The 27610-nt window shown below is 27.4% G+C and overlaps 1 protein-coding gene across 1 annotated transcript; it reads left to right on the plus strand.

Moving 5' to 3' along the window:
* Positions 1–989: 989 nt before the first annotated feature.
* Positions 990–16597, plus strand: LOC113389385 ((11Z)-hexadec-11-enoyl-CoA conjugase-like; the record flags this gene model as incomplete). The annotated part of the gene is made up of 7 exons (XM_026626429.1): positions 990–1004; positions 3655–3763; positions 9755–9917; positions 10140–10313; positions 12206–12391; positions 15741–15901; positions 16255–16597. Coding segments are annotated over 7 exons (1050 nt in total), but the record flags the coding sequence as incomplete, so codon positions are not given.
* Positions 16598–27610: the final 11013 nt, after the last annotated feature.

The following is a 27610-nucleotide window of genomic DNA, read 5'->3' on the forward strand; positions in this document are numbered from 1 at the left end:
ATACTCTATTTAAATACGTATAAACAAATATATATATATAAATACCTAAGTGTATAAATAACCACATTCCCATTTTCAAGAAATAAATTTCCCAATCGTCCATCTGGCATCGCTTGCTATTATTAAGAATGAATTTACTTGCCACTTCGTAATAATTTTCCATGGTGATTAAAATATTTATATTATTCACGTAATAATTTTCAAAAAGTAATGATTAAAAAATGCACTTTAATATATTTGTATCAAAACAGAAACACCGAATGGCGAATGACAGTTGATCATTGAAAGTAAATGTCATGGATGAAATCTTTGATAGAATCATAGATTGAATAAACTACATGGATAGTTTGTAAATAATTCTGAATTAGAATGAAAAACGGGATAAAAAGTATTTCATATGTTTCTTCTGGTTCTAAAATACCTCCCTGCCAATTTTCATCTAAATCGGTTCAGCCGTTCGTGAGTTATGAGTGTTCTAATTTAAGCGATCCTCTTTTATGTATATATTTATATTTATATTTATATTTATATTTATATTTATATTTATATATATATATATATATATATATATATATATTATCCTAAAGACGATTTGAAAGTGAAATTCCCAAAGAAAAGTGAAAAGCTATTAAACTTAACTCTTTGATTGATGGATGGTGTGCAAATTTCTCTTAAGAAAGCTGAACTAAAGTTCAGTTTTAGAAATCGTTTATAACAATAGCAATAATATTAATAATAATAATATATTATTATTATTATTATAGGATAGCTAAACAGATTTAATTGTTTGAACAATTACCAATAAAAATGTTCCTATAGTTCGGGACATAAATTTTTTTTTTTTAAATATTGTTCCCAAATAATTTTTTTTAGTTTACTTAGCTGAAACTAGAAAAAATTTACAATAAATTCATGCAAACTGATAAATACACACACATGCAAAAATGCATGTGTGTGTATTTATATTTTAAATATTTTGAGTTATTTGACAAAAACCAAAAAAAATGTCCCGAGTTTTCTATTTATTGCTGAAAAATGAAATATTGAATTCAAAGTCGTTTTATTCAAAACTTTTATATCAGAGTGTATATAACTGTTGGCATGAAATTGTAGTAAATTTTATTGGTAATAAAAAAAATATCCTTAGAAATATAATAATTAACTATAAAGATAAATATTACAGACTTGCATTTTTAAAAATTCTTCCAAATCCTGAAGATTTATTCATGCATAATATATATTCTTGATGAACTTGTGAAAATTGGAAATCGAGAGTATTACTATTCGATGGCAAACCAAAAATGCTTCTAGAACAACTTTTTGAATCACCAAAATATCTACAATAGTTTTTACAAAATTGCATTTTTACACTTTGCAAATTTTATAAGTTGCAAAAAATCAATATGGATCCTGCGAAATCGAAATGTTTAAAAATGCAATATCTCGAGAACGCTTTGAGATATTTTAGAAATTCAAAAAGCCGCTTATATAACATTTTTAATTTGCCATCGAACTGTGGTACTTACTATATGTTGTTTTAACTCGTTCACTAAGAATGCAACATTAATTTGCATACTCATAGAAAGAATCAAATAATACAATCGGTAATGAAAAAATAACCCTGAAAATATATTAATTAACAATAAAGATACATACTATCAACTTGCATTGTTAACTATTTCTTCAAATCCTGAAGATTTATTTATGTATATGTACATTTTTGAGGGAAGAGTAAAAATTATAAATCAAGAGTATTACTATTCGATGGCAAATTAAAAATGCTTCTAGAGCAACTTTTTGAATCACCAAAATATCTGCAATAGTTTTTATAAAATTGCATTTTTACACTTTGCAAATTTTATAAGTTGTAAAAGATCAATATGGATCCTGCGAAATCGAAATGTTTAAAAATGCAATATCTCGAGAACGCTTTGAGATATTTTAAAAATTCAAAAAGTCGCTTATATAATACTTTTAATTTGCCATCGAACTGTGTTAATCACGATTCGCTGTTTTAACTTGTTCACTAAAGTGCAACATTAATTTGCACACTCATATAGTAAACTTGAAATAACACAATCGGTAATAATAAATTAACTTTAAAAATATATTAACTGACTAGTAATATAATAGTATCGACTTGCATTGTTAAAAATTCCTCCAAATCCTGAAGATTTATTCATGCATAATATATATTCTTGATGACTTGGTAAAAATTGGAAATCGAGAGTATTACTATCCGATGGCAAATTAAAAATGTTATTAGAACAACTTTTTGAATCACCAAACTATCTGCAATAGGTTTTACAAAATTGCATTTTTACACTTTGCAAATTTTATAAGTTGTAAAAAATCAATATGGATCCTGCGAAATCGAAATGTTTAAAAATGCAATATCTCGAGAACGCTTTGAGATATTTTAGAAATTCAAAACGTCCATTATATAATACTTTCAATTTGCTATCGAACTGTGTTAATCACGATTTGCTGTTTTAACTCTTTCACTAAGAATGCAACATTAATATGGATAATCATATAGAAAGCATCAAATAACACAATCGGTAATGATAAATTAACTTTAAAAATATATTAATTGACTATTAATATACTTTCGACTTGCATTGTTAACTATTTCACTAGTTCCTTGAAATTTATATATGTAGAAAGTATATTCTTGATGAATTAGTAAAAATTCAATATCAAGAGTATTACTATTCGATGGCAAATCAAAAATGTTCTTAAAACAACTTTTTGAATCACCAAAATATCTGCAATAGTTTTTATAAAATTGCATTTTTACACTTTGCAAATTTTATAAGTTGTAAAAAATCAATATGGATTCTGCGAAATCGAAATGTTTAAAAATGCAATATCTCGAGAACGCTTTGAGATATTTTAGAAATTCAAAAAGTCCTCTATACAACATTTTTAATTTGCCATCGAACTGTGTTAGTGACGATTTGCTATTTTAACTATTGCACTAAGAATGCAATATGAATTTGCATACTCATATAGAAGGCATGAAATAACACAATCGGTAATAATAAATTAACTTTAAAAATATATTAACTGACTAGTAATATAATAGTATCGACTTGAATTGTTAACTAATTCTTTGAGATTTATTTATGTATATTGTATATTCTTGATGAACTAGTGAAAATTGGAAATCAAGGGTATCACTCTTCGATGGCAAATTAAAAATGTTATTAGAACAACTTTTTGAATCACTAAATTATCTGCAATAGTTTTTATATTGTAGTGAATTTTATCTAGTTTCTGCTGTACTAATGAAATGAATAAGACGACTTTGAATTCGATATTTCTTTCTTAAGCAATAAATATAGAAAATTTGGGACATTTTTTTGTTTTTTTGTCAAATAACTCAAAAATTTCATATGGAACCATCCCTTTACTAACTAAAAAAGAGTGCTTTGATATAAAATTTGTGAGTTATTTGACAAAAACCAAAAAAATATCCCAAATTTTCTATATTGCAAACTTGTACACAACATAAAATTCAAAAATTCATATACCAAATTCAAACTTAATTCATTTGATAAAATTATATCACAGTATACCAAATTGTTTATATACAATTGTTTATATACATTTATATATATTATTATTATTATTTATTTCAGATTCACACACCACAAATTAGTTTGGAGAAACATTTTGGCCTTCATTTATTTACACATTGCAGCTTTGTATGGACTTTATTTAGTTTTCACGGCGGCCCAACTAACTACCTCACTATTTAGTAAGTAGAAAACATTATTAAATATATATATATATATATATATATATACGTATATATATATATATATATATATATAATATAATTAAATAATAAATTTATCAACAAATGTTTACATATACCCAAACCGTTTACAAATTGTGATCGTTTCAAGAAGTAAAACCATATTAGTTCATTTGTAGTTTCTAATAGAATTTTAAAGTATACCGAGTTGCTGTAGGGCTTTATGATATTATAGAATATGTTAGATAATTCAATTTAGAACAAATTTCCCGAAAACACTATTTATATTCCTTAACTATTTAAAAAGTTACAAATTATTTTGCAAACAGTGGTACCTTTAACGTCTCTAAATTAATTTTCGGTTTTCTAATGCCATTTTAAAGTATACCGAGTTGTTGTACGGCTTTATAAAATAAAAAAGTATTATAGATAATTTAATTTTAAACAATTTTGCCAAATATCTTATAAATTTTGCTCAAACTGTTCAAAAGTTACTACATAAGATATTATAAGTAAATGCACCTATAAAATCACAATTTGCAACTTCAAACTTACGTACTATTTATAGTACAAAGGGACTAGTAAAATTTTATTCCATTTGCACATTTCCAATCATAAACTATTTGTTTACGATAATTTGTTTGCGAATAATTTATAATTAAAATAATTACTGACAAATTAAATCCTCAAGGTGAATGTCGTCGACTTTTCGACTTTCTAATATTTAAGTACTAACTCAACTATCTATTTTACAATTATATAAATTTAATGGATAATGAAAAAGAAAATTTTACAACTGTCAATGATGTAAATTAAACGGATAATCGTTTTGCAGTATAAGGAAAGTGAATTTATGAAAAAAAAGTGGTACATATATTTATATTATAATTCATAACTTTTGAGTTGAGGTATGTAAATAGTGTGTTAGACAAATTTGTTTAAAATTAAATACTCTACAATATTTTATAACATTATAAGACCCTACAGCAACTCGGTATACTTTAAAATTGCAATTGAGTAGCGACTTTATTCAGATTTACGTAGTGGATCCAACTTTCCAGTGCAAGTACATGGATTGGCATGCATTGATTTACTATATATTTTATAACTTTTGAACTGTTTGTTTAATATTAATGTAATATATGGCAAATTTGTTCAAAATTGAACAATCTATAATATTTTCTAATGTTATATTACCATTCAACAACTCGGTATACTTAAAACTTACATTGGAACATGTAATATCAACTCTTAGTCATATTTACATTGCGCAACTTTTTGGTGCATTTGTTTATTGTAGCTCTTGTAACTTTTAAACGATTGGTTTTATATAAATGAAGTATTTCGCAAATTTGTTTAAAAATGAATAATCTATAATATTGTCTAATATTATGAAGCCCTAGTGCAACTCGGTATTCTCTAAAATTGCAATTGAATACAGACTTTGTTCAGATTTATATAGTAGAACAATGTTTCTAGTGCAAGTACGTGAATTGTCATGCTTTTATTTACTATATATTTTATAACTTTTGAACTGTTTGTTTAATATTAATGTAATATATGGCAAATTTGTTTAAAATTGAATAATCTATAATATTGTCTAATGTTATATTACCCTTCAGCAACTCGGTATACTTTAAAATGGGTTTGTATCCCGTTTTTTGGCCCAGTTTTAAAATGAAGTCACCAAAAATCTTATAATCATCCTCCCAATTTCATGTAACGGAACCCAATTTTTTGGTTCCGTTTATTAATTTTTTTTTTGTTATTACTTCGACAATGACTTTGTCAAATTAGTTGAAATGTTTTGGATATTTTAGCCAAATCATTCTCTACCATAAATAATTGGGGTCAATTGACCTGTATTGTTAATAATAAAAGTGTTGTCGAAATTTTTGAAAAGTCATCGTGAAAGTCGAAAAAAATTAAAGATAAAATTCCGAATGAGTTGGTAGAAGACTAGCTGTAAGTGGAATTCTGTCTTAAGGCAATTAAGGCATCGTGCCTTGAGGCAAATTGCTGGAACTTCCCGTACCAAAAATTATTATTTTTTTAAAAACGATTAACATTTTTGAAAAAATTTTACTTCGAAAAAATAAGATTTTTTAGAAATTTTAAATTGGACAAAAAAATACTTTTTTTGAAAATAAAATTTTTTTTTAAAAAAAAATTTTTAAACAATTTTTTTTATAAAAATTTTTTTTTGGAAAAAATGTTATCTTCATTTTGATATATTTTGGAAGATCTGAACTTTTTTTCAAAGCAATCGTACTTCTTTAACTGCATAGAGACAAAATATAAAGCGCGTAAGCGCCGCGTCGCTGTCTAACGGAAAAACATTAGTACGGAACCCATAGGAATGTAAACAAAACTTATACTTATTGTAAAAATCTCAATAAAATATCTGATAATTTGATATGCATATGTCTAATGTCTAATGATTATTGTTGACCGCCAAATGTTATTTTTTTTTAGTTTTTTTTTACTAGATCTCCGAAACCGCTAGTCCTATCTTCATGAAAATTTGATCAAATCTTCATCTTGTTCATACAAGTAAAATGTTTTTTGAACTATACAAATCGGACGCTCCGTTCTCTTAAAAACTGAGTTACCGTTTTTGGCCCTTTTTGCCCCATATCTTCGGAACGGCTAGAATGTTTTTTGAATTATTCAAATTGCTTTATCCGTGTTCCCGAAATCGTCGACGAAAATTTGTATCCGAACACACACACATGCACGCACACACACACACATACACACACACATTCATCAATTTTGTCCAAGGTATGCCAACATATTCAGAAACCTCTGAAACGTGAAGATATATAAAAATTTTCATTTTCGATTTTTTTGCGATTACTTACTCCATGGAAAGTTAATTATAAATAAATCAATTTATCATCTCCAGAACATTAACAATCGTCATTTCATTTCGAATCAAATTCCAAAAAAAAATAGTTGCCAAATTTACACAAAATTGAAAAAGTGCTCCCGCATAGTCACAGTCTAAACGCATTTGCAAATAATTCTGTGCGACATTTTCACTTATACTGTGCTCAGTTTGGCGGTATTTTCACATTTTTCAATAATTTTCACAAAATTGGAAAAGTGCTCCAGTACACAAACAGTCTAAACGCACTTGCGTAAACATTTCTACCAGAGTGGCGCTTAGACTGTGCTTAGCTTGGGTGATTTTTTGAATTTTTAGTCCAAAATTACAAAAAAATTTTTTTGAAAAAAAATTAGAAACAAAAATTTTTTTTTCCAAAATCAATTGTTTTGTTGAAAAAAGCAGAAAGTTCTTTGAATCATTTAAATCGGACGCTTAGTTCTCTCAAAAACAGCCATTTTTTTTAAATTTAGCTCTGTAACTCCGAAACCTCTGGGCCTACCTTTGCCAAAAACTAATCAGCACATCTCCCTATCAATAGGAATCGAATGTTTTTTAAACCATTCAAATCGGTTGATCCGTTCTCTCAAAAATTCGCTTTCTATTTTTTGCACTCTTTGCTCCATATCTCCGTAACGGCTGGACCTGCCTTTGCCAAAAACTAATCAGCACATCTCCCTATCAATAGGAATCGAATGTTCTTTAAACCATTCAAATCGGTTGATCCGTGCGCCCGAAAACGTGGACGAAAAAAAGCGGACATACAAAACACACACACACACACACACACACACACACATCCATTTTTTCTGAAGTATGCCAAAATGTTCAGAAACCTTCAAAACGTCGAGAAATGTAAAAATTTTTGATTTCGATTTTTGGACGATTACTATAACTTACCCTACGGGAAGTTAATAAAATTATTTTATATGTTTCAAATTAATATTAAATCAAGAGATATATATCGAGGAATATAATATTATAAAGAAATTGGGTCGACTTGGATCAAAATAAAATTGTGGTTTTATATTAATTTTATGAGTATACCGAGTTGCTATAGGTCATCATAATATTAGACAATATTAAAGATTATTTGGGTTTAAACAAATTTGCCATATATTACATTGATATTAAACAAACAGTTCAAAAGTTATAAAATATATAGTAAATAAATGCATGCCAATTCATGTCTTGCACCAGTAACATGTTACATGTTTACATGTTTTACATTTACATGTTTCACTATGTAAATCTGAACAAAGTCTGTATTCGATTGCAATTTTAGAGTATACCAAGTTGCTCTATGAATTCATAATATTAGACAACATTAAAGATTGTTTAATTTTAAACAAATTTGCGAAACACTGCATTTATATAAAACCAATCGTATAAAACCAATAGTATTAACATTACTCTTGGATTGCATACAAATTCAACGCGCATTCAGTTACGAAAAATTTATTAACTTTTAAACTATTTGTCCAAAATAAATTAAATATTCGGCAAATTTGTTGTAAATTCAACAATCTACAATATTGTCTAACAACAAAATGCTCTACGACAAATCGGTATACTTTAAAATTGCATTTAAAAACCAAAACTAGAAATCTAGTGAAAATCCTTTTAACACACCAGCAATTGCTTGCAAAGTCAACGCGCATTTAGTTAAAAAAAATTAATAACTTTTAAACTATTTGTGCAAAATAAATGAAATATTCAGCAAATTTGTTGTAAATTCAACAATCTACAATATTGTCTAACAACAAAGTGCACTACGTCAAATCGGTATACTTTAAAATTGCATTTAAAAACCAAAACTAGAAATCTAGTAAGAATCTTTTTAACACACCAGCAATTGCATGCAAAGGTAACGCGCATTTAGTTACAAAAAAATTAATAACTTTTAAACTATTTGTGCAAAATAAATGAAATATTCAGCAAATTTGTTGTAAATTCAACAATCTACAATATTGTCTAACAACAAAATGCTCTGCAACAACTCGGTATACTTTAAAATAGCATTTTAAAAACCTCAATAACATTTTTTGTTAATATCGACTTAATACTCTTCCGGATTGCATACAAATTCACCGCGCAACAATTAGTTACAAAATATTTAATAACTTTTTGACTATTTGTGCAAAATAAATGAAATATTCAGCAAATTTGTTGTAAATTCAACAATCTACAATATTGTCTAACAACAAAATGCTCTACAACAAATCGGTATACTTTAAAATTGCATTTAAAAACCAAAACTAGTAATCTAATAAGAATCTTTATAACACATCAGCAATTGCTGGCAAAGTCAACGCGCATTTAGTTACAAAAAAATTAATAACTTTTAAACGATTTGTGCAAATTAAATACAATATTCGGCAAATTTGTTGTAAATTCAACAATCTACAATATTGTCTAACAAAAAATGCTCTACGACAAATCGGTATACTTTAAAATTGCATTTAGAAACCAAAACTAGAAATCTAGTAAGAATCCTTTTAACACACCAGCAATTGCTTGCAAAGTCAACGCGCATTTAGTTACAAAAAAAATTAATAACTTTTAAAATATTTGTTCAAAATAAATGAAATATTCAGCAAATTTGTTGTAAATTCAACAATCTACAATATTGTCCAACACAAACAATTTCTACATCAACTCGGTATACTCAAAAATTACTCAAAACACGATAAAAACTATTATTAAGCCGTTTGGTTTAAATTCGCAATAGATCAAAATCTGTTTTGTAAATGTGTCTCAAAACAGTTTCATAAATGTTACGTACTTGTTACGTAAAGGTTGCAGAACTAGTAACTTCTTTGTAATATAAAGTAATTTGTAATATAATTAAAATCTATAAGAAATGTGAAAAATATTCTCTTGAGCTTCGTTAAGGAATTTTTCATTTCTGTTTCATTTAAATTAATGTAATACTATTTTGTAATTTTTTCGTAAATGATTCTTGAAAAGTTTGGTTTAAATGTACAATAGATCAAAAGCTGTTTCGTAAAAGTTTCATGAATGTTACGTACTTGTTACGTAAAGTTACATTTGTTTCAAGTATTTTCTTTAATATTTCAATTATTTTTTTATATTTTTAGCTCTAGTAATTGGAAGTTTCGGAGCAGTTGGAATAACTGCAGGGGCGCATCGTCTATGGGCCCATAGAGCCTACAAGGCAGACTGGAAATTGAGAACCCTTTTGACAATCTGCCAAACTTTGGCCTTCCAGAATCACATCTATGAATGGGTCCGAGATCACAGGTAATAAAAAACAATTTACCAAATCTGGAAGACCATCCAAGTTTGGAATAAGGACAGATTTACTGACTCAGGATGTCCATATGTGGATTGTCAGCCAATTACCAACTTGTTTTTCTTCTAAACTCCACCAAAAGTTCACAAATCCATCTGCAATCCAATATTTAGTTGGCAGACAATCCAAATCCCATTAGTCCACCAATTACCAACTTGCTTTTTTTTTAGGGTTCACCACAAATTCACAGACACCGATGCAGATCCTCACAACTCCCAAAGGGGCTTCTTTTTCTCCCACATAGGTTGGCTGATGGTCAAAAAACACCCTGACGTCAAAACTAAGGGCTCAACTGTCGATATGAGCGATTTGGAACGAGATCCTATTGTCATGTTCCAGAAAAAGTAAGAAACTAGTGGTGTACGGCATCGTGCCTTAAGGCAAATTGCTCGAACTTCCCGTACCGTAATGAAATATTCGAGAAATTTTAAACGTTTTCAAATATATTATTACAAATACTATAACTTTCATTATTTTTGCTATCTTGTTATATCCGAGCAAATTAAATGTAAATCATAAATCAATTTATCTCTAGAACATTAACAATCGTCATTTCATTTCGAATTCAATTTCAAAAAAAAAAAATTGCCTAATTTACACAAAATTGAAAAATTGCTCCCGCATAGTCACAGTCTAAACGCATTTGCAAATAATTCTGTGCGACATTTTCACTTACACTGTGCTTAGCTTGGCGGCATTTTCGCATTTTTCAATAGTTTTCTCACAAAATTGAGAAAGTGCTCAATTACAAAAACAGTCTGAACGCACTTGGGAAAACATTTGTACCAGAGTGGCGCTTAGACTGTGCTTAGCCTGGGTATTTTTTTGATTTATTAAAAAACCTTACATATAAAAAGTATTACTATTCACAAAATGTACCAAGTTTTTAAAAAATGTTTGAAAATGTTAAAAAAAAACGTAGATTGTGCAATATGATAAAAATTGACTTGAGTTTTAGAAAATTCAAAAAAAAATTATTGGAAATTTATGAATCAAAATGAAAAATGTGTCTGTCTAGGCACAGTCTAAGTGACAATTTCAAACAAATATATTAATAATTGCATTTAGATTGTGACATTACTGGAGCATTTTTCCTAATTTGTATAAAATTATTATTATTATTTATGCAAAAACAACAAACCAGCAAAAAAAATGAAAAATATGTCTGTCTAGGCACAGTCTAAGTGACAATTTCAAACAAAAATATTAGCAATTGCATTTAGATTGTGACATTACTCGAGCATTTTTCCTAATTTGTATAAAATTACAATAATTTCTATGCAAAAACAACAAACCAGCATAAAAAATGAAAAATGTGTCTGTCTAGACACAGTCTAAGTGACAATTTCAAACAAATATATTAATAATTGAATTTAGAATGTGACTTTAAATTTTTTTTTAAATTTGTGAAAATTATTGAAAAAAGTGAAAAAAGTAAAAATGTGCCCGTCTAAGCACAGTCTAAGTGACAACATGGTACAAATATATTCGCAAAGGCGTTTGGAATGTGATTTTACTGGTGCACTTTTTAAATTTTATGTAAATTATAGAATCGCAAACTTTGTGACAACCCGGCACAAATATAATAGGTTGTCAAATATCTCCCTTCCGCCTTTTTGTATTATAAACCAATAGCAGAAAAGCGGAAGGGAGATATTTGACAACCTAATATTTGCAAAGGAGTTTAGAATGTGACTTTACAGGAGCACCTTCCCCGATTTATATAAATTATGAAAGGAATAGTATTTTTTAGGTTAAGAAAATTCCAATACTGAGCACAGTCTGAGTGCCAACTTCAAACAAACATATATGTACTTGCGTTTAGAATGTGACTTTACTGGAGCCTTTTTCCTAATTTGGAATAATTTTTATGTAAAAACAATTTATAAATATTTTCAGTCTTAGCTCAATAGTTTGCACAAAATTGGAAAAGTGCTCCAATATCACGTCTCCTTATCAGTACGAATCGAATGTTTTTTAAATTAATTAAATCGGTTGATCGGTGTTCTCGAAATCGTCGACAAAAATTTGTATCCGAACACACACACATACATCCATTTTTTCTAAGGCATGCCAAAATGTTCAGAAACCTTTGAAACGTCGAGAAATGCAAAAAATTTTCATTTTCGATTTTTTTGCGATTACTATAACTACTTTTAACCTACGGGAAGTTAAAAAAAACTAAAATCATGGTCAACCTTGATAAAAATTCGATCAACCTTATCTTTTTCCCTAGGTACTACCTAATAATGATGCCGATATTCTGCTTCCTCCTGCCAACAATCATCCCTTATTATCTGTGGAACGAAAACCTTTGGGTTGCCTACTACGTCGCCGCCGTTTTAAGGTATACCTTGTCCTTAAATATGACCTGGCTGGTCAACAGTGCTGCCCACATTTGGGGAACTAAGCCCTATGACACGTGAGTAGAAAAAAAATTGCAATTTTTTTATATTCTCCAAGAAATTTGCATTTGTTGTGTAGGGGTGGTGGAGGCCCAGTGGTTCGACAAAAATATCGAGCCGAAAAATTGGAATCCCTATTATTTTTGGCACGGATTGGATTCTAAAGTAGTTTTATTTGTGTACTATATGTAGTAGGTATACAGAGCACCGTGTGGTATTTGTTGTATTTGTAGGGTTAGTGGAGGCCCAGTGGTCCGAAAAAAATAATCGAACTTAGAAAATTGCTATTCTAATTGTTTTTGGCACAGATTTGATTTTAAAGTAGTTTCATTTGTGTACTATATATAGTATAAAAAAGCACTATATGTTATTTGTAGGGATAGTGGAGGCCCAGTGGTCCAAAAAAATAATCAAACTCAAAAACAGTGTATAGTAATATTTTTTGTTTTTTTTTGTCTAAGGAATTAATTCACAATTACTTTCTACTTTATATAGTATTTATTGTAATTGTAGGGATGGTGGAGGCCCAGTGATACAACAAAATAATCGAACTCAAAAACAGTGTATAGTAATACTTTTTTTGTCTAAGGAATTAATTTTCAATCACTTTCTATATGTTATATGGCATTTGTTGTAATTGTAGGGCGGGTGGAGGCCCAGTGGTTCGAAAAAAATAATCGAGCTTAAAAAACTGGTATCCTAATTATTTTTGGCACAGATTTAATTCTAAAGTAGTTTTATTTGTGTACTATATATAGTATAAAAAAGCACTATATTGTATTTGTAGGGAAGGTGGAGGCCCAGTGGTCCAAAAAAATAATAGAACCTAAAAACAGTGTATAGTAATATTTTTTGTTATTTTTTGTCTAAGGAATTAATTCTCAATCACTTTATATATGTTATTGTGGTAATTGTAGGGGTGGTGGAGGCCCAGTGGTCCAATAAAATAATCGAACTTAAAAACAGTGTCTAAATCACTTTCTATATGTTATATGGCATTTGTTGTAATTGTAGGGATGGTGGTGGCCCAGTGGTACAACAAAAAAATCGAATTTAAAAACAGTGTGTAGTAATATTTTTGTTTTTTTTTATCTAAGTAATCAATTCTCAAATACTTTCTATATGTTATATGGCATTTGTTGTAATTGTAGGGATGGTGGAGGCACAGTGGTACAACAGAATAATCGAACTCAGAACAGTGTATAGTAATACTTTATGTTTTTGTTGTCTAAAGAATTAATTCTTAATCACTTTATATATGTTATTGTTGTAATTGTAGGGATTGTGGAGGCCCAGTGGTCCAGTAAAATAATAGAACTTAAAAACAGTGTCTAAATTACTTTCTATATGTTATAGGGCATTTGTTTTAATTGTAGGGGTGGTGGAGGCCCAGTGGTCTAACAAAATAATCGAACTCAAAAACAATGTATAGTAATATTTTTTGTTTTTTTTTTTGTCTAAGGAATTAATTCTCAAATACTTTCTATATGTTATATGGCATTTTTTGTAATTGTAGGGATGGTGGAGGCCCAGTGGTTAGGAAAAAATAATCGAGCTTAAAAAATTGGTATTCTAATTGTTTTTGGCACAGATTTGATTCTAAATTATTATATCTATAATTATTTGTGTACTATATATAGTATACAGAGCACCTTATGACATTTGTTGTATTTGTTGTATTTGTAGGGATTGTGGAGGCCCAGTGGTCCGCAAAAAATAATCGAACTTAAAAAATTGGTTTTCTAATTATTTTTGGCACAGATTAAATTCTAAAGTAGTTTTATTTGTGTACTATATATAGTATACAAAACAATATATGGCATTTGTTGTATTTGTAGGGATAGTGGAGGCCCAGTGGTACAACAAAATAATCGAACTTAAAAACAGTGTATAGTAATATTTTTTGTTGAAAATTTTAAACTTTTTTAAAAGTTTAAACGGTAAAAATAAATATAATGAGAAATGTAAAAGAATTATGAAAAAGATAAACAAATATTAAAATAAATAAATTAAATAATAAAGTTTATTAAAAAATTAGAAAAATGAAGGAATTAAAAACGTGAATAATTTTTAATTATTAATGAAAATCTAATGAATTAATAATAAAGACTAATTAAACTAATTTATATATTACAAACAAATTCACGAATAAATAAATAATTTATCCAACTATTATTATTAGAAAAGAAATGACTTTTTCCATAATTAAAATCGATGAATGTTGTTTATTGTTTTTTTGCAAATTGCAATATGAATATGCAATTTGGATTTTGTTAACAAAATCGAATTTTGCATACAATAGATTGTTAAAAAAAATGGCAAAGTCCAAAAGTACATTCGTAAAAAATTTGTTTATTTTTTTTATATGAAATGAGTCACTGGAATAGTTTAAATTTGATAAAATTATAGATGGAAATATTTTCGTGATATTTGAAAAATATCAGTTTATAATAATAATTCATTATTTGTGTATAAAATGATTTTTATTAATTAGAATTGATATTGATTAGTAAATAAATCATGTATTACATTCACATAAATAATTTCTTCGATTTTGTTACAAAAACTGAGTTTGTTTTATGAGACTTTTACTTTAATGATTCATTTTATTATAAATGGGGTCTTTGGGGTCAAAATAAGGTCTCTAAGGTCGATGCACAAAATTGCATAAATAAATATCGAATAAATTATTATTCGTCGAAGTGCATTCTGAATAAATAAATTTCGTATTCATTACGTCCGAATTTTGCATTGTGACCTAATTTCCGCAAACGTAATTTGATTATGAGTCAAATATTAATCAAACATGCACCTTATTTATTGTTTAAACTGTTTAGAATAAATAGTAATAAATAGTGACAAATTATTAATAAATTTGTCGAGAAAAGGCGTTAAAATTAATCCAAGATGTAACGGATCAAAATATTGTTTTTAAAAATAATTCAGGGGTGTTTGGATGCAATTTTGGAGTATACCGAGTGGCTGTAGGATTTTATAATATTAGACAATATTATTAACAATTCACTTTTAAATAAATTTCCTAAATATTTTATATATTTTAGAAAAAGCATTCAAAAGTTATAAGATATTCATTGAACAAATACATAGTTGCATGTTAAATAAACTTAGCTCTGGGCGTTTTGTTATATTGTGTCTATTTTCAAATGCGATTTTAAAGTATACCGAGTTGCTGTAGAGCATTATAATATTAGACAACATTATTAACAATTTAATTTTAAACAAATTTCCCGAATATTATATATACTTTAGATAACCCGTTTAAAAGTTACAAAGGATTTAGTAAATAATTGTAACATGTATTGTGAATAGTGTGAGAGCTGGTTTTAATATTTTATTTTTTTCCAGGAGGATAAGTCCCACAGAAAACATCTACGTCGGCTATTTGGCTTATGGTGAAGGTTGGCATAACTACCATCATGTTTTCCCATGGGATTACAAGGCTGCCGAATTGGGCAACTATAATGGAAACTTCACTACTGGATTTATTGACCTTTTTGCTAAATTAGGTAAGGGAAAAATTGATATAACTTTTGAAATATTTGTGATAAATAGATTGTGTATATAGTAAACTTGTGCAGAATTAAATAATATATAAGTTTGTCTAATATCGCAAAACCCTACAACAACTCGGTGTACTTATAAAATGCATTGGGAACAAACAATATTCCTTATACACACTCTTAGCAAACGTGTACTTGTTTACAAAATTACTGATAACTCCAAAACTATTCATTACTACAAAACCCAAATACATCAAATCCATACAGAATTAAATTTCCTACAACTTTGTCTAACACCAAAAACCCCTACAGCAACTCGGTATACCCCAAAATCACTTCACAAAACTCTTCTCCCCCAGGTTGGGCATACGATCTGAAAACAGTCTCCGCCGACATGATCCGCAAACGCGTCAACCGCACGGGAGATGGCTCTCATCCCCAAACCGAAAAAACAGATTCCCATCATCACAACCATTCTCACGAGGAGGGTGTCTGGGGTTGGGACGATAGAGATCTGACAGAGGAGGACAAAAGGATAGCACAGATTGTGCACCAGAGAAGGACAGAAGATCAGGACAACTTGGTGGTAAAGCAGAGTTAGGAAAAAAGATTTACCATGATGGTTGATGGTTGATGAAAGTGGTTTGAGTTGTTCTGAGAACAAGGATGAAGGATTTTTTGGGTTTGAGCAATTTTTTTTGTGAGGACAATGATGGTTATTCAAGTCATATGCTACATCATTGTTATTTTTTTTGTCTTCAGCCAGAAAAATGTAAACAAATCACGTGACCAATTTACTACCAAATAATTTTTACAATTTCTGCCTTCGATTTAAACTTTTAGCCAGGACACAAACCTTTAGCCAGGACACTAAAGAGCAATTTTTTTGCGAGGACAATGATGATTATTCAATTCACATCCTACATCATCATTGTTATTCATTTTTTTGTCTTTAGCAAAAAATGTAAACAAATCCCGTGACGATTTTACTACCAATTTATTTTTACAATTTCTGTCCTCTACTAGCGTAGATTTAAACTTTTAGCAGGACACAAACCTTTAGCCAAGTCACAAACCGGTTTGAAATTTTTTGAAAAACACTTGTAGATGTATAAAATAGACAAGAATATTTACTATAGACCATTTTACTATAAATTTGTTTTTACAATTTCTGTCTTCTACTAGCAAAGATTTAAAACTTTAGCCAAAACACAAACCTTTAGCTAAGACACAAACCGACTGGAATTTTATTGAAAACAATTTGTAGATGTATAAAATAGACACGATTATTTACTATAGACCATTTTACTACCAAATTGTTTTTATAATTTCTCTCTCCTACTAGCAAAGATTTAAACCTTTAGTCAGGACACAAACCTTTGTCCAAGACAAAAACCGACTAGAAATTTTTTGAAAAAAGCTTGTCGATGTTTAAATTAGACAACATTATTGACTATATGCAAATAATTTGTGTATATATTATTTTACTAGGACATCACCTTTCAAATTTTGTTTTCAATAAAAAAAAGTGAGTGAAGATCCCCACCATGGTTCAAAAATTTGCTAAACATTTTGCTTTCTCATCAATTTATTACCTTTTTGCATTTTGTTTCCTGAGTGATCAATATTTAGAATTATTTTCAGAAAATAATTTATTATTCACGTTTTAGAAACAATATCGACAATTTTGAAATTTTATATTAAAATAGTCATATTAAAGATACACATATACAAAAATCAAGTCCTAGTTATAAACGGTATGTCCTGACGAGCTCTTTGAAAACTGTCAATGAAATATATACTCTTTACTCTATCTACATTTTGTACTTTTATCAGCAAATAATTTATAACTCACGTTCTAGAAACAATATCAACAATTTTGAAATTTGATAATATAATAGACATGTTTGAGAAAAATATATCCAAAAATTAAGTCTTAATTGCAAATGGTACGTCCTGAAGAGCTCTTTGAAAACGCATGCAAATTGCAACCTATTCACTCTATACACATCAAATATTTTTCTCTAAAAATAATTGATTTATAAGCACTTTTACCAGAAAATAATTTATAACTCTCTCTCTATTGACAAATATCTGCACAAATATTGGTTCAAGTCTTGGCTAAAGGTTTAATACTATAACAGTAGACAGAAACGTATAAATAAATTAATTAGAAATATACTTATTAGTTGCCAATTCCTTCAACAACAAAAAAATGTAAACAAATCACCTGAACATTTTATTTTTACAATTTCTGCCTTGTACTAGCAAAGATTTTAACCTTTAGCCAGGACACAAACCTTTAGTCAGAACACAAACCGATTAGGATTTTTTTCAAAAAACTTATATTTAAATATTTAGACAACATTATTGACTATAGGCAAATAATTCGTAAATATATCATTTTACTTGGACATAACTTTTAAAATTTTGTTTTCAATAAAAAAAAGTAAGTAAAGATCCACACCAAGGTTGTAAAATTAGCTAAACTTTCACATTTTTTCATATAAAATAATTTTGTTCTGCAAGAAATTGCTCCAACATAAATCCTTCAACAAATTAAAACATCAAAACGTTTTTTTTCTTAAAAATTATTAAAAAAAAACAAAATTGTGTTGGTTTTTTTAACATCACGTCAAATTTTTTTCAACTAAAATAAAATATAATTAATTATTAATAATTATAATTAATTAATAATTAATTATTATGTTATATAATTAAAGTTTTAATTTAATAAATATTTAACTTTTATATAATTAAAACAATAAAGGTGATATATTAAGAAAAAAAAATATAACTTGCCAAAATTTTCAAAAAAAGGGCAAATAGAATTAATTTTTTGAACTAGAGGTAGTTTGTAGATTTGTATTTAGTTTTTAAATAATTATACTATATATAAAAATATTATTATTATTATTATTGTTATAATTATTTTATTTAAAGTAACAATTTGTTATGAAGAAATAAAATTTAAATAAAATATAAATGATGTGTTTTTATAAATGATTTATTTAAATTTTTCAAAAAAATCTGCAAGATTTTTTTTGGAAATTGTAAAATATATAGTCAAAATTTTGATATTTATGTTTATGGAAGTAATTTTGCCTATTGGCAAGTTTTAATTTGATAAAAACAAAGTACTAGGAAATATATAAGTGATATTTCTATATGTATGAAAGGATGAATTATATATATTTTGATTGGTGGTTTCGAGGAGCTCTTCAGGACGTACTGTGTGCAGTTAAGTCTTAATTTTTGGATATTTGTTTTTTTAATATGTCTGTTATGACTTCAAATTTCAAAATTTTCAAATTTGTATTTAGAACTTGTGTTATAAATTATTTTCTGAAGAAAGTACATGATATTGATAGAATAAAAGTGAATTATTTTTTGAAGATTTCAGAAAGCTCTTCAGGACGTCCCGTTTGTACTTAAGACTTGATTTTTACTACAAAAATTCTTCAATATGTCTATTATATAATCAAATTTTTAAAATTCAAAAATTATACTCAGAAGGTGATTTATAAATTATTTTCTGAAAAGAGAACTTCATATTAAGACAGTAAAAAAAATATTTATTTCAAGGAGTATATTCTTAAGTTTTCAAGGAGCTTTTCAGGATGTACTGTTTGTAACTGGGACTTGATTTTTTGATATGTATTTTTTTAATATGTTATAATATCAAATTTTAAAATTTCCAAAATTATACTCAGAAGGTAAATTATAAATTATTTTCTAAAAAAAGTGCTTGTTTGTTTATTATTTTCTGAGATAATTATTTATAGTATAAGTAGGATGCAACTTGCATGCGTTTTCAAAGAGCTATTCAGGACGTACCGTTTGCACTTACGACTTAATTTTCAGATATATTTTTCTTTAACATGTCTACTATGATATTAAATATTAAAATTTACAATATTACACTTAAAAGGTAAGTTATAAATTATTTACTGAAAAAAGTACATGATTGTGATAGAGTAAACATTATTGTTTTCAAAAAGCTCTTCAGGACGTCCCGTTTGCACTTAAAGACTATTTTTACTACAAAAATTCTTCAATATGTTTACTATATAACCAAATTTTAAAATTTCCAAAATTATACTCAGAATAAGATTTATAAATTATTTTCTGAAAACAGTACATGCTAATAAATTATTTTTTCAATAATGTAAGATATGTAATTTGCTTGTGTTTTCAAAGAGCTCGTCAGGACGTATCGTTTGTAAATAGGATTTGATTTCAGGATATATTTTTCTTAAACATGTCTATTGTATTAGCAAATTTTAAATTTGTTGATATTATTTCTAGAACGTAAGTTATAAATTATTTTCTGATAAAAGTACAAGATTAGATAGAGTAAAAAGTATATATTTTATGTACAATTTTCAAAGAGCTCGCCAGGATGTACCGGTTATAATTAAGACTTAATTTTTGTATATGTGTATCTTCAATATGTCTATTTTAACATAAAATTTTAAAATTGTTGATATTATTTCTAGAACGTGAACAATAAATTATTTCCTCAAAATAATTCTAAATATTGATCACTCAGGAAACAAAATGCAAAAAAATAATAAAGTGATGAGTAAGCAAAATGTTTTAGCAAATTTTGCAACCATGGTACGGATCTTCACTTCATTTTTTATTGAAAACAAAATTTGAAAGGTGATGTCCAAGTAAAATAATATATTTACGAATTATTTGCCTATAGTAAATAATGTCGATTTTAAACATCTACAGGTTTTTTCAAAAAATTCTTAGTCGGTTCGTGTCCTGGCTAAAAGTTTGTGTCCTGGCTATAAGTTTAAATCTTTGCTAGTAGAAGGCAGAAATTGTAAAAATAAAATTGTCAGGTGATTTGTTTACATTTTTTTGTTGAAGGAATTTGGAACTAATAAGTATATTTTTAATTAATTTATTTATATGTTTCTGTCTACTACTACAGTTTTAAACCCTTAGCCAAGACTTGAACCAATAATGGTGTAGATACTTGGCAATAAAATTAAGAATACGAAAATTCTTTATTCAATATAATTTAATTATTATTTCTTAAGTTAAAGACCAAATAATAAAATAAATAGAAATTAAATAATATTTAAATAAAATATAACACAAATATAGAAATAAATATTAACTAAAACTAAAACTAAATAACTAAACCAAAAAATTAACTAAAACTTAACTAATATAAATACTTAAAGAAAATAAATAAATAAATTAATTATGAAATACAATTACAACTATATAATAAATAAATATAAAAGCACCCGAAGTGCTGGCAAGAACCGAAGGCTATAGTTCAACTTTTTGACGTCTTTAAGGTGTTATATAATATATTAAATAAACAAAAATATAATAATATTTTTGTTAATTTAATAATTAAGTAACTCACTTACTTAATTTAATAATTAAAACGTAATATCCTAATAATAAATAGCATTACCACAAACAAAATTTACCTAAAATTATTTGTTCATAAGCTTTTTGAGTATGAGTCAACGGCAGCACCGTCGACATTGAGGTTCAGAACCACTATTTAACTTCCAGTAGGGTAGTTCTAGTAATGGGTCAAAAATCGAAAATCGAAAATGAAAATTTGGATTAAAAATTCGGAAAAATTACCCAGGCTAAGCACAGTCTAAGCGCCACTCTGGTACAAATGTTTACCCAAGTGCGTTTAGACTGTTTTTTTTATACTGAAACACTTTTACAATTTTGTGAGAAAACTATTGAAAAATGTGAAAATGACGCCAAGCTGAGCACAGTATAAGTGAAATAGTCGCACAGAATTATTTGCAAATGCGTTTAGACTGTGACTATACGGGAGCACTTTTTCACTTTTTGTGCAAAATTTGGCAAAGATTTTTTTTTTTTAATATTGAATTTGAAATGAAATGACGTTTGTTAATGTTCCGGGAGATAAATTGATTTACGATTTTTTCATTTAACAAGATAGCAAAATAATGAAAGTTACAGTATTTGTAATAATATATTTGAAAATGTTTGAAATTTCTCGCATATTTCTTTACGGTACGGGAAGTTCCAGCAATTTGCCGTAAGTCACGATGCCATACACAACTAGTTAAATTAACCAATTGACATCATCAAATAACTAGCAAAAATTAATCAATAATTATTAATGAACTACAATTATAATCAATACGCATATTTTAGACATTATTTATATTAATTCACAACTAATTTTATCAATGTAAATAATAACTATTAATATAATTGATAATTTTGTATATTATTTGGTGTACAACTTTGCTTCCGCCGTTTTTACAAGAAGAGTTCTTTACAATAATGGCGGCAGCAAAGTTGTACATCTAATATATTTCCGATCAAATTTTAGGGTATACCGAGTTGTTGTAGGTCTAAATGATGTTAGATAATATTGTCAATGATTTAATTTTAAACAAATTTGCCGAAGGCATAGTTCATTTTAAATAAACGGTTTAGAAGTTACAAGCGATAAAATAAAAATATGCACTTGATATACTAAAACTTAAAGTTTGTTAGGAAACTAGAGTACTTTATACTCAATTTTTTTCGCTCAATTGCAATTTTAAAGTATACCGAGTTGCTTTAGAGTGTGACTATCTTAGACAGTATTCTAGATAATTTAATTATGTATAAATTTGCCGAATATTTGATTAAAATCAGACTTATCGTTTGAAAGTTACAAGACTTTGTATAAATCAATTTACAGTCTGATAGGTGTAATGAGGTGTCAAAACGTTTCGCGTTAAATATATCGTGTGGGGTATCATTTAAAAGGTCTCGATAGAATATATTCAAATCTGAAATTGACTGACATGATAAAACAATAGGGTTAGTAGGACATCACGGCAGTAGGATATCACGTGCATTTATTTTTTACCTCATTTTTAAAACATTTTCCTATTTTTTTTTAAATTGAATTCGAAATGAAATGACGATTGTTAATGGAGATAAATTGATTTATGATTTACATTAGTGATTTGCTCAAATATAACAAACAAGATAGCAAAAATACGAATGAAAGTTACAGTATTTGTAATAAAACATTTGAAAACGTTTAAAATTTATCACCTTATAATTATTTATTACATTCATCCATCCATTCCACCTATCACATAACCTCACAAATGCTTCTCAATCCTTGTCAAAAATTTATCACCTGTGATACCTGGTATGATATCCTGCCATGTGTCCTCCGTATCCAGGATTATCATAAACTACGTTGGCCTTGTCGTCATTAAAGGCCATTCCTCTTATGAAGGAAAACAAGGCCATTCCGAAGGCTATGTTGTTTATAAGGCCAATTTTGGCTGCAGCAAACATCATACCTGGCAGGAAAAACGGAAGGATTGCTGCCAGGATTAGAGGTTTTACCAAGATGAAAGCTATGGCGTATTGGAGACCAGAGTTGCCTTTGTTTTTTTTGCCTCGGGATTCCTGGATAGAGGTGGTACCTGGAATGAAAAATTTGGTAAAATTCGTGGAAAAATAATAATAATTTTAAATATATATATATATATATATATATATATATATATAACGTACATATATATATTTATATTTATATATATATATATATATATATATATATATCCTTTGTTTTAAAAGTGGTCAAGTTCTGAAATCTAATATTTTGAGAAATATATTTTCAAATATATATTTTAAATATATTTTCAAAATCCAAAAATATTAAAATTGTACTAGTTCTAATCCAAAAATATATAAAAATTTCAGGTTTATATGTTTCAAGGTTTATACAAAGTATGAACTTAAAAATTTTATTTTTAATATTTCATGTAAAATTGCAATATTTTTAATTTTTAAAATTAGAAATTCACAGTAATTAAATTTGCAACATTTGCAATTCTTGAAATTTCTTGATTATTAGATTTCTGGAATGTGAGATTTTTGGAATTTGAGATTTGTGTAATTTGTGGAATTTGAGATTTACGGAATTTGAGATTTGTGGAATTTAGGATTTGTGGGATTTGGGATTTGTAGAATTTGGAATTTGTAAAATTTAGGATTTGTGGAATTTGAGATTTGTAGAATTTGAGATTTGTGGAATTTGTGGAATTTGAGATTTGTGGAATTTGAGATTTGAGTAGTTTATGATTTCTGGAATGTGAGATTTCTGGAATCTAGGTTTTTGAAATGTTGGATTTTTGGAATCTAGGTTTTTCGAAATCCAGGATTTCCGGAATCTTGTATTTTTGGAATCTTGCATTTTTGGAATCTTAAAATTTTGAAATCTTGGATTATTGGAATCTTGGATTTTTAAAATTTAAAATTTCTGGAATTTGGAATTTCTGAAATCTAAAATTTTAGGAATCTAGGTGTATAAAATGTATTTTTGGAATCTAGGATTTCCGGAATCTTGGATTTTTGGAATTTAAAATTTTTGGAATTTAAAATTTCTGGAATTTAAAATATCTGGAATCATTCATCATCTGAAATCAGTCTTTTGGGATTTCTGGAATTTGAGATTTCTGGAATCTAAGTTTTTGAAATGTTGGATTTTTGTAATTTAAGATTTCCGGAATCCAAGATTTCCGGAATCTTGGATTTTGGAATATAACATTTCTGGAAACTAAGACTTCTGGAAACTAAGACTTCTGGAAACTAAGACTTCTGGAAACTAAGACTTCTGGAAACTAAGACTTCTGTAATATAAGGTTTCTGGAATCTAAGGTTTCTGGAATCTAAGATTTCTGGAATCTAAGATTTCTGGAATCTAAGATTTCTGGAATCTTGCATTTTTGAAATTTAGGATTTCCAGAATCTTGGATTTTTGGAATTTAAAATTTCTGGAATCTAGGATTGTGAGATTTCTGGAATGTGAGATTTACGGAATCTTGGATTTTAAAATTTCTGGAATCTAGGATTGTAAGGTTTCTGGAATGTGAGATTTTTGAAATCAAAGATTTCTGGAATGTGAGATTTCTGGAATCTTGGATTTTTGGAATTTAAAAATTCTAGAATTTAAAATTTCTGGAATCAGAGATTTTTGGAACCAAAGAAAGATTTGTGGAATTTGATATTTTTGGAATCAAAATTTTGTGAAATCTAAGGTTTGTGGAATTTGAGATTTGTGAAATCTGAAATTTCTGGAATCTGAAATTTCTGGAATCTGGCGTTTCAAAATGTTGGATTTTTGGAATATAGGATTTCCGGAATTTTGGATTTTTGGAATTTAAAATTTTTGAAATCTAAGTTTCTGAAATCTAGGATTTTTGGAATTTAAAATTTCTGGAATCTAGGATTGTGAGAATTCTGAAATTAGAGATTTCTGGAATCAAAGATTTCTAGAATGTGAGAATTCTAGAAAAAGAGATTTCTGGAATCAGATTTCTGGAATCTTGGATTTTTGGAATTTAAAAATTCTGGAATCTAGGATTGTGAGATTTCTGTAGTGTGAGATTTCTAGAATCAGAGATTTTTGGAATCTAGGTTCCTGTAATGTTTTATTTTGGGTATCTAGGACTTCCGAAAAAGATTTCTGGAATCTTGGATTTTTGGAATTTAAAAGTTCTGGTATTTAGGACTTCTGGAATCTATAATCTTTGAAATTTAGGATTTTGAAATTCTAAAATTTTCTAAATGTAAAATTTTTTAGAATTAGAATTTTAGGAACTTACGATTTTGCAATCATAAAATTTTGGAAATATATTATCTAGGTTTTCTAGAAAGCTAAAATTTGAATTATAAGATTTTGAAATTCTAAAATTTTGAAAATAAAACAAATTCTAGGATTCTAGAATTCTAGGGTTTCCAAAAAAAATGTATCGAAATAGGGAAACTATTGCAATTATAATATATATATATATATATATATTTATTTAAAATAAATTTTTGAAAGAAATCCATGTTTTTTATTGATGTTATGCCCGATTATTAGACTTTGTTAATACATATGTCAACATCAAATTCAGAATCATACAAAATATATATATATATATATATATATATATATATATATATATATATATATATATATATATATATATATATATATATATATAAACCCATCATGACCTTTATAACAACTTCTTGCAAAATTAAATCTCCACAGCATTTCATTGCAGAATTTTCGCAATGGTTTCCCATGCGAAATTGCAAAAAATTCAACCAAACACTCCTCCTACATATATCCTCCGGCATTATAATAAATAATTATATATATATATATATATATATATATATATATATAAATATATAATTTGCAATTTATTTTATTTATTTATTTATGTGTGCGAACATATTTGCAAGTTAGAAAGTAGGTCCATTAGAGGATGGTCAGACAGAAACTAGTTTTCAGGAATAATTATAAATGCATCTGATGATTTATTTTGCTGATACGGAACCTTATACGGTAATTGTCTCTAGAGTCGTTTTTTTACAGATTCCATTTGTGGTCCGGCACATTAATAGATCCGTCGATAAATATCTGTTTCCGGAGATTTATCGATTTAACTGTTATTTATCAACATTTATCGATTATTGACTTTGTCGATTGACACGGTTATCGATTTAATGAACTGGAAATAATGATATTTTGGACTCCGTAAAACAGGCTCCAAAACTTCTTTTTGGCAATACTAATAAAATATTTTAGATTCCAGTAATCATAGATTTCAAAAATTTTACATTTCGGTAATATAAGCAAACATGATATTTTTCAGAAATTCTAATTTAACAAAATTATATTTTTCGGAAATTTTGTACTCTGGACTCCTGAAATTTTAGATTCCTAAAATGTACGTTCCAAAAATTAGAGATTCTACAGATTTTAGTTTTCAGAAATTTCAAAATCCAAAGAGCACAATATTCCAAAATCCTACATTGCATTTAAATGATAAATTCGAAAAAGACTGCATTAATAAAATCTCGCCTAGATTAATAAAATATTAGATTACAGATATTACTCAAATGCTACATTTGAAAAATTCTGCATTTTAGAAATCCTTGTTGCAAAAATTCTAGATTTCAAAATCCTAGATTTCAGAAATCCAAGGTTAAAGAAATCCCAGATTACAGAAATTCCAGATTACAGAAATCCCAAAATCCAGAAATCCCAGATTCCAGAAATTCCAGATTTCACAAATCTCAGATTTTGCAAATCTCTGATTCCAGAAATCTTTGAATCCAGAATTATCTGAATCCAGAAATCTCTGATTCTGGAAATCTCTGATTCCAGAAATCTCAGAAATAAAAAAAATACAAAATTTCAGTTTCCAGAAATCCTTGATTATATAAAACCGAGACTTTCAAAATTCTAAACTCGCAAAATTCTAGATTTTCAAGATCTTATATTCTAGAAATTCTAGATTTCAAGAACTCAAGATTGTAATAATTCTAGAAATCCAAAATTTCTGTTTTCTGAAATTTAAGATTCCTAGAATCTAAGATTCTCGAACTTCTAAACTTACAAACTTCTAGAATTTCAACAACCAAATTTCAAGAAATTCTAAGAATCTAAAAATTTCAAAATTCAAATTTTTCGAAATTCTAGAAATATTAATTGCCAGAATCCAAAAATCCTAGATTTCGAGAATTTAACATTCTCAATTTTGAACTTACAAAATTCTATAAATATAAACAATTTCAGTTTCCAAAAATCCTAGATTCTAAGAATCCAAAATTTTCAAAATTATAAACTTGAACCAATCAAGAAATCCAAATTCCCTGTTTTCAAAAATCTAGAAAATTCTA

Source organism: Ctenocephalides felis, unplaced genomic scaffold, assembly GCF_003426905.1.
Source record: "Ctenocephalides felis isolate EL2017-DRISC unplaced genomic scaffold, ASM342690v1 CF-g0.4_SCAFFOLD_03573, whole genome shotgun sequence".
Lineage (NCBI taxonomy): Eukaryota > Metazoa > Arthropoda > Insecta > Siphonaptera > Pulicidae > Ctenocephalides > Ctenocephalides felis.